This window comes from Embiotoca jacksoni, unplaced genomic scaffold, assembly GCF_022577435.1.
Source record: "Embiotoca jacksoni isolate LCO1_2020_lvr unplaced genomic scaffold, fEmbJac1.0.p SCAF_6, whole genome shotgun sequence".
NCBI classification, from domain to species: domain Eukaryota; kingdom Metazoa; phylum Chordata; class Actinopteri; family Embiotocidae; genus Embiotoca; species Embiotoca jacksoni.
In genome coordinates, this window is record NW_027185414.1 from 17,898,417 (window position 1) to 17,908,242 (window position 9,826).

A 9,826-nucleotide genomic window follows, 5' to 3' on the forward strand; every position below is an offset into this window, starting at 1 on the left:
TTCAAGGTAAAGTCCACAGCAGCATTTTACTCTTCTTTCTCTGTCTTTCCTCCCACGTTCGCATTCCAACGTGCCTCCCACATCCTCTCTCTTCTTCTCCCCTTTGGTCCTCACCGCTCCAAACATCTGTCAGGCTTTGGATCTCAGAGTTTCCATCCTTTTCAGTCCATACTTCACTCATTTACTTCTTCTCTCTACACATGAGCTTATTTGACCAACTGTTTCTTTGGTTTGCTGTAAGCTTTCAGCCTTTTTGCTTTTCATGCTTGAAAACTGTCTGTAGTTTCTTGTTTGTGATGTATAAAAGACAATGAGATGGAAATCAAGGCAGAGAGCAATGCCACATGGCACTAATGAGAGGCGACTGTACATGAGAAGGTGAAATGCATCCATCCTCTCAAGGCCATTTGTCCAGCTTTGGCCTTGATGGCTTTGGCCTGTGTGCACAGTTTCCAGAAGGTTTGGCACATCCTCTTTGTTGTCACCCCCAGGGTACACAGACTACAGCTTTCAAGTGAGACCTCTGCCCTCAGATATGATTTTAAAACACTGGACAACACATTGAAGGACACATCACTGATTCGCCCTTGTCTTGGCCCGATATCTAAACAGAAATCTCCCTGAGACTGGCTGTCATTCAACAGCAAACACATTGAAATTGAAATGGAAATTGAAGCTTGCATCCAGATGTATAAATGCTAAAGAAATGTTGATTTGAAATAAACAGCAGTGCTGAGCAGCATTATGTAACTTAATCCTCAAGGGTTTCTAAACCTGCCAAATAAAAAACTACAGGAAAGATCATATTGTATGTCTGGTTCTGCTTTCCAACAGCATATAACTTGGCTTCACGTTGATTACATATAAGGGCCCAGTAGCCTGAGTGACTGGTGGTGTAGTGGTATGGCACGGTTGGCTACACATATCTACAGTATAGCATGCGGCCAACTAGCATGCCAAAAGCTCTGAGAGAAGTCAGGCATTGAATAATTAAAGCAAAACAGGCAGCATTTACCTGAATGATTTCTCTCTGGTGACAGTCACTGTTTAATTTTTTACATGGGGGGTCGTGGTTCTTGTGGCTCAGGGGTCTAAGATGCTAACCTTGTAATAGCAATCATGTGGAGTCTGGCCAATTTTCTGTCACATCTCGACTGTCTACTATTAAATAAAGGTTCTAAAATACAGCAAAAGGTTAACATGATCACAACACTAACTTACTGTTTAGCAGGTGTAATATTTGCCTTGTTCATTAGTTTCACATTAGTTTCTCGTTTCATTGAAGTAATAATTTTTAAGTACCACGGTGACATTTCCTTAATTAGTGCTACAAATTTAGTTTTGCAGGTATTTGGTTATTTGAACAAATATTAGTCTAATGGCGGTAAATGAGGAAAAGTCAAAGGAACACCAAAGTCACAACAAATTCATGCACTCGGGAAACACTGTACAAATTTTAATGGCAAAGTATTGGCCAATATTGGACAAAGTAATTGGCCAACGTTGAGTAATGCCACCAGCACAGCTGCAAAACAGCTGGAAAAAACATCCATAACACCAATTGAAACATATGTGTGCTTAATCTCTGTAGTCTCAACTGAAGCTGTGATGAGTGTTCAGAGAAGAGAGGTCATTCCTGAGTGAACAGCTTCTGTGTCTGATCCAGTTAAGAGTACACTTGCCTCAGGTCACTAAAGACTATTACGCTGGCGACGCTGCCACCATAAAATGACTTCATTTGAGATCAGTGTTTGATTTTCTGAATTTTCATAACCAGTTACAAGTTTAAACTGATTAGCCTCAGGAAATCATTTCTCAAGGCACCCGAGAACTATGTTCAATCCTCTTGTACAATTAAACTCATTTTAAAGTCCAAAGCGTGAAAATTAAATCTATCAAATCAGGCTTGTTACATGAGGGAACTTGTTTGGAAGAAAAAGAGAAGCTTTTGGCTTCCGCACATTTTCTGTGTCAGTGTTCACACTGTTAAAATAAAAACACATACTTGCCGTTGAAAATACATTGCAGAGCTTTTTTTTTTTTTTTTTTTTTTTTTTTTTTTTAATCTACACTCTCTTTGTTTACGTGTCAGTCACAAAGTGCATTTAGTCTTGTGTTTTGGTATGAGGTTGATTATTTCCATCATTGGGAGCTGTTTGAATGGAAAAGCAGTGGTGCAAAATTGTGAAGATGAAAACAAAATTCTAAATCAGATCAGGAAAAAAGTATTTTGTAATTGTGGCAACTGACAGTCACACTTGCATACTACTGTACCATGATTATTGTCTGACTTGACAACTGCCACATTTTTTTTTAAAGCAGAGCATTGTGATTTAAAATGCTAAATTAAAATATCTCATCATAATCCCAAACATCTGTAACCTTTCACTGACCGACTGTAAATAAATACTCAAAGCAACAATGCTGGACTTTCCTCTGTGCAGCACATATTTGACTTACTGCTGATACACAGTGTCCTGTGTTTACTGATAGGAATTTGTTCCCTGCTCAAAAATATAATGAGGCAATGTGCCCCTTTCTTTCCTGTAACAACAAAATAAACAGCACAGTTTGCCACAAACCATTACTTTCTCATCCAGAAGAGATAGCAATGTTAAAATCAGTCAACAGTGTTTACTTTTTAGCAAACAATGATGCAACACTGAGGCAAGCTGTTCAAACTGTCATTGTCTTCCTTTGCAAATAATTTCAAAACACAGACTTGTGAAATTGTTTCATAATCAACACAGGATCCACAACTGAGCTTGATAGGTAAAATATAGATTAAAAAAACAGAACTCAATTTATAAAGCATGAATTAAAATGTAAACAACATGTTTTACCAAGCAAATCTGTGTTGTTCTGGGGTAGTTTTTATATTACTGTGTAATTTTACAGATTTAGCTGATTTCCTTTTATCATACAAGAAACCGATGTGTGGATGACACAAAATTTAAACATAAATAAGTGTTGTTTTTTTCCTGCAGGCTGTGGGGAGTCTCCCAGCTGATGTAAAGTGCGATTTCATAACCATTTATTTCAGATTCCAGGAATCAACATTTTTGTGCCAAGCAGAAATTTCCAGAGCGGAGGCTCTGCCTCTCTGCAGAAATAAATACCGCCAACTGCAAAATACACAACACACTCGAGAGGATAGACTCAAACTATCACTGACAAAGATGAAGACTATCAGGAAAATGGGGTAAGTTAAAATATTCATTTGTTTGGCATGTTTAATTTTATCTCGATACATCTGGTTATACCATAAATATTGCTATCTTCAGAACTAAATGTTAAAATCTTTAGCTGAGCCTTGTAATTAAAAGGTTATCATTTTTAAATCAAAGCACATTTTTTTACTGTGAAAAGTCTCATCTCATAAAAAGGTTTTTATCCCTTTTGAATTTTTTCAAAAATTATCCACTTGTTTTTTGGGACTTCTATACATTAAAATTAAGTAAAGCAAGCAAGTAAATTAATTACTTAACTATCAAACTCAAATAACTGATTTCACTGATTTGCCTTTTATTCTTAATTTTTATATGGCTTTATATGGGTTTTATTGTCTCCACTGATGTAGCAGAACAGAGATATGTATTGTTATTACATCATTTGACTCTGTTGTTGTTTGAATTTGAAGCTTTTCTCTGACTTTGGTCCTCCTGGCTGCATGGGCCTGTTGGGCAGATGTGACTCATACTGAAGAAAGGATGAGACGCTCAGGTAACAAACAAACATGCCTATGTGCGCAACCCTGGTGTCTTATTCAAAAACAATTCCTCGTTCATGACTCTATTTATTATAAAACTATACAACCGAATATTTTGCTACAGCAATTGCAATAAAGCACAGAGAGTATCCACCTGTGCAAACAGCTGAGTCTGCACTAAGGCACTGGGTTGCTTTGAGTTAAGCAAATGTGAGCATGCTAACATGTTGAACATGCATAATGTTTCTCATGTTCACCATCTACAAAGTAGATGAGCTGACATATGACACTATTGAGCACTATTTACAAGGCGTAAATCAAGTCCACGAGAGAGTGATGAATTCTGCAGGTATTTTGTCGAAATAACTTTATTTATTTAGCACCCTAAAGAAGTTGATAAAAATGCAGTAGACTAAAATCAGCCATGAAGGAATAAACCAGCAAAGTAAGATCCAAAAACTGAAAGATTAAACAAGGTAAAATCAGTCCAAACTAGTCCAACATTATTTAGTTATGAGAAAACCATGAGATAAAATAAAAGGAGTTTTAAAAGACAACACTGCGTTTGTGTCCCTGTGATAATCAGGCAGGGAGTTTTAAAAGTGAAGTGGCTCTTCACTAAAGGTTATTACTCCTTCATTACTTGTAAATGATTCACTTGGTGACATGATTGTGTAAAACAACGAGTTAAATTTAAGGCATACATTGAGGTTAAACAGGTTGTTGTAGCATTTATAAAAACACAACCTACAGGATGTAACAGAATTAAGATGGAAAAACATTTACAGTCAGAATACAACCCCACATTTGTACACAAAGGCCGATCCCAAGATCCAAACAACATCACCCACAGGCTCCAGCTGTCTGAGACGACAGTTCACATTCATACTGTACCACCCTGACTGCTGCGGTTCAGATAAATTACTCCTGCATGAAATGGCCCAGGCCTTCCTGTGGGATCTGAGGGTATTACTGCTCATTTCAGACATTGTTCATCTGGCTCTGAAGCTAAGGTGTCTGAAAGGGAAAATATGCGCTTCCCAGCTTCTTTTTAAACAGGCCATAAAGATGAAGAAAATAAATCAAACAACAAGAGTCCAGCGAACGGTGGTACTAAACCCCCCTGGAGGCATGTCATTATGTATTGATAAGATAAGGAATGTTATTTTCCATAAAAAATATGAACATACTGAGATGAGGAAACCTTGACATGTCCACACACCCATCGAATCCATTTTCTATTCATGCAGTCTATATAATATATTACACTAATCATTCAATTCATTCATGAAGTGATTGCAAGCTATTTTCTACTGAGTTGATTTAACAAGACACCTGAGATCATTCTTGGTAAGCTGTAAAGGGTGTAGAATTAAAAAAAATGATGAATGATCATGAACAGCTAGTTTTTATTGTGCAAAACGCAGCCATCCACACACTGAAGATGTTGCTGTCACTTTGAAGAAGGGATCATGATTTCATGATTATCTGTGCCATACAACAGACGAGGGGATCAAAAGCACAGCGAGTGGATGGATTCTCTCTTTTCATTTCCTTATGATGAATAAATTAGAAGCCACTCCTTCTGGAGAAACCATGAAAGTGTCGCATTCAGACAGCAAAGCTCTGTTTAACAGCGCATCACTGGATGTGATAACAGTATGCTTTAATTACTGCAGCACATATGCTATAACATGATAACCTTGGTGTAAACAGGTCATATTTTCTTCAATATGTTTAAGTTCTACTTGAGGGAAAATGGAGAAGAACAAGAGTGCTGTTAACAAAGCAAAGCCTCTCAAACAGTTAAGTGTTCTAAACATTTGTGCTCAAAAGAGAGTTTTTGGAAAGGAATTAGTAAAATGTAATTTAATAAGGAGGCCTCAATGAGGTCAACAGCCATGTTACATAACAGCACGTGTGAAGTTGGAGAAGGAATGCGTCACAGAGGAAATGGGTCTTATAAGTGCACAGCTTGAGCAGACTGATGTACACAAAAATCATCTTTCACATCAATATTACATTGATATTAATCTTTTATTTAAATTTGTTTGCATTTTTGTGTGCTGCTGTATGTCCCTGTGTGTGTAAAAAGCACTGTACGCACATTGTGCACCTACCTGTGCAGGTGCATATCACTCTTAATAATGCACCTTTAAAATAATACTAAATTATTGCATCATTGTCTAAACAGCAGGTTTTTGTTGGTCAATCACGCAGTCGCTTTCAACTGCATTAAGATAGCGAAGCACCAACAATGCACCTGACTACGCCTCATTTTTAGACATTCACGCATTCAGTGCAGCTCAGTTGGGCAAAAGTACAATTTGCTATTTAAACAACGTGGGCGCCGGGCAAGAAGCTGACGACTGTGCCCGTCTGAAACTAGAAAAGATAAATAAATAGATTACAGATATTCCAGTGAAAAACATGAGTCAGTCTTACACAACAGTCATCACAAATATAGACACACTTAGTCAAACAATAACATATAATATTGGAAGAAATTAGCAAATAAACCGATAAAGTTTATTGGAACATCAAAGGTTGGTGCTTTTTTTAAATTCATACATGTCCTCTTATTGGTGATTCGAACAAACATTAAAAATATTGTATTGTATTGTATATTATATCAAAGAGCTGTAACCTAGAGAAATTCTGGTTTGTGGTGAACTCAGCCGCAGATGAGATGTTATCAACAGCATAAAAATTGACTTTGTATCACTGAGGTAGGATATAAATATTGTCCCTATACAGAGTAAATTGCTTGAGCAACAGTAGCAACAACTGGAAGAATTTTGTCAGAAAGATATGATTTCAACTCGCTTTAAGCAGAATTATAAAAAGCCACTACATGCATCTTATTCAGCAAAATATCATCAGTGGCCTCAAAAGCTGTGTTGTGTTGTGTTGTGTTGGCCACAGCTTTCTACATTTACATTGTAGATATTTAGAGAACACTATCTAACTCAAAAACAGGAAAACAAATATATGGTAAATAAATAAACATTTATTTTTCCCAGTCTCGAGGTTAGCATCCCTCCGATCTCGGCGAATGGTTGGGGGGACCCTGGCTCCTCATGTCCCCTGGCAGGCCATGGTCTACCTCTCCGACAGCATCCTGGACGGAGGCTACGCAAGTGGTGCGCTCATCTCTGACCGCTGGGTATTGACGGCTGGAAGAAACCTTTTCGTTAGGAAGACCCGTCAGGACACTCAGGGCAAACAACCCATCATCCCTAAAGTGTATCTGGGAATCTCACACAAGGCACAAGCTGTTGCCTCCAAAGAGGTCGCTGTTGCAAAGGTGGGCAAAAAAGTTGTTAACATTTTTTGGACTAGTCTAAGCTCATTTCAAGGTTTCCATGGATGTCCAATATATAGTGGTGAATTGCTGAAATATGTATAATGTACATCACAAATATGCCATGTAATTTTATTTATTTATTCTGGCTTTTGTATTATTATTCATATTATTATTATTTTAAATTTTTCTTTCAGTATAAACCTTATTTTTAATGCTGCACCACTTTAGCAAATCAAAACTAAATAGATATTGTTATCTTTACTTTGGCTATTTTCTTATTTACTTACAGTGAAATAAAAGTAATAGTGGTTGTTTTTTTGCTTTGTGTTATGCAGGTAAAAAGCTTAAAGCTTTTGAATGTACTTTAATACTAAGGAGCCCATGTTTACCTTTACTGACAATGGAAAGGCAGATTAAAAACCAAAACTCTCACATTCCCGACCTGCAGGTTGTTCTCCATCCGCTCTTCCAGAACCAAACTGACTGGGACAACGACCTGGCTCTGATCCAGCTGAGGGAGCCTGTGGTTATGAGCGATAAAGTCACCCCCATTCCTTTGCCAGAGAGTGGCCAGGGCCTGACCAACATCGGGGCAGGGATTATTGCTGGCTGGGGCTGGGGGATCCATCTCACCCCTTCTACATCACTCAAACACCTTATACTTGGCATAACCAGTCAGTCCACGTGTAAATCACAACACCCGGGCGGTCCACTCACACCAGCTGTAGACGACAACATGTTCTGCACCAGTTCCATCGTGAATAGTTGGAACGTTTGTTTCGGTGATGCGGGAGGTGCTCTGGCTGTCACAGATGCTGAGTCTGGGGACATTTTTGCTGCAGGCATCCTTTCTTATGACAAATCTTGCACCAGGTCCGCGTATGCAGTCTATATGAAGATTTCCTCGTATCTTCCTTGGATCCACAGCGTCATCAGGGGAGACACAGACAAATCGTTTGCTCTGCGCTCTGATACAATGGCTAAGATGATAGAGTGGCAATCATAAAGCTTCATTATGATTTATTGAGTAATTGCTGCTTGTGTTGTGTCACTTAAATGTTGTGAGTAACATGTGGAAAGGAAAAAAAAATACTTGGATGAATTCATGAAAATAAATCCAGTATTTTCAATTCTTCCAGTTGCCATAATAAAACTGACATTGGTTTAATTTAACTGTGATCTTTTCTTTTTCTTTTTGCTATGGTTTTCAAAGATGCTGACAAAAGATGTCATTTTACTGATATAGGTGTCATATAAGAGACTGTGTTCTTCTGGAGGACATTTTAAAACTAAACTGCTGTGCCCACACGTGATGTTTCATACTGTATAAGACATTCAACTTGAAAAATGAACTCGAGAGTTTCAAAGATTGCCATGACATTTCATCATGCAGTCATCAGCGTGATAGCAAAAGTTAACTCTGGAGAAAAAAATGGGTGACACAACTCTGAATTTGTGGATTTCAAGTTTTGCCTGCAGAGTTTTTTTTATTCACCAATAGCAGCACTGAAGCAGGACTTCAAAGATATTTTTGTCTGTCAGGTGTGTCCACTTTGCTACAAATCGTGAACTATCTTAATGCCCAGAAAAAGGGTGTGATGACAGCTGCCTGTGCATTTGATACAATATGATAAGATAGAATGAGAAATGAAAAAGCGCAAAGCTGGTTTTAGTCCTTTGGATCTGTTTCAGTGAAGTGTGAAGAGAAACAGGGTTAGGTTAAGGAACTGGATCTAAAGAGGCCATTGTTATTTAGCTCTGTCATCTAAAGTGAGGTGTGTAATCTGTTGATTATGACTGTAAAGATTAAAAAGACAGCTTCCACAAAGGAAACTGCTGCTGGTTTAAACTTATAAACCTGTTGCAAAAATGAAATATCATGATACCCAGCAGGACATCAGATCACAATCTCTTTCATTCATTCCCTTATATATAGTTGCTTATGATGATCTTCTTTAATTGCTTGATTTTTCAAAGGAGACTTGCACGTGATACATTAGATAATACACAGTATATAGCACAGATTGTGGCAACACAAACCTTAAACAAATGTTACTCGTAGCAGCGGATCAGACCTTCACAACAGAATTTTGGACTATTCTTCTTTACATAACTGCTTCGGTCAATCATATTTTTCGATGTCTTCGATGTTTGATGTGATCTCTTGTCGTCATTCAACATTATCCTTCTGCATCACCCAACTTCTCCTGAGCTTCAGATAGCAGACAGCCACCTGGACATTATCCTGTAAAATACCTTCATGAAATTTGGAGTTCATTTTTCCCTTCCATGATGGCAAACTGTCGAGGCCCTGCCGACCCAAATCATGATGCTTCCTTTGGTGTTCTTCACTGTTCGCATAATGTGTTGATGTTGGTACGTAATGCTCTTCTTCCACCATACCTGCTGCTGCATGTTCTTCCCAAACAATTCATTCCTCAGTCTTCGTAGCACTTTGGCACGCAGGGAAGTTTTTTTAGGGAGAGCTATGCTTTCCTTGATCAATGGAAGCATGTGCTCTTACATCTTTGACAGGAATATTAAGGGATAACTTAAGCTTTCATTTGTGAACACTTCTGAACAAATAAGTGTGGATATTCCACTTTGTTTCTGGCTGTGCGTGTAAATTCATATTGCACAAGGGTGATATTTTCCGATACTTGTTGTAACTGCTGGCGCCTTGAGTTTCTTGGTGCTGTTCGATTTCAAAGTGATGCACCTTGAGGCTTTGTTGTTCCATGTGGTCGCTAGCTAGACTGGCTATAGCTGCTTGGTTTAGCACAATACTGAGGCACAAACTAATGCAAGGA

The 9,826-nt window shown here is 38.1% G+C and overlaps 1 protein-coding gene across 1 annotated transcript; it reads left to right on the plus strand.

The window, feature by feature from the left end:
- Nucleotides 1-3,101: 3,101 nt before the first annotated feature.
- hp (haptoglobin) lies at nucleotides 3,102-8,189 on the plus strand. Its single transcript, XM_069174312.1, has 4 exons — nucleotides 3,102-3,202; nucleotides 3,641-3,723; nucleotides 6,733-7,016; nucleotides 7,465-8,189. Exons 1-4 carry the CDS (start codon nucleotides 3,180-3,182, stop codon nucleotides 8,020-8,022), a joined length of 948 nt encoding a protein of 315 aa, XP_069030413.1. The 5' UTR covers nucleotides 3,102-3,179; the 3' UTR covers nucleotides 8,023-8,189.
- Nucleotides 8,190-9,826: the final 1,637 nt, after the last annotated feature.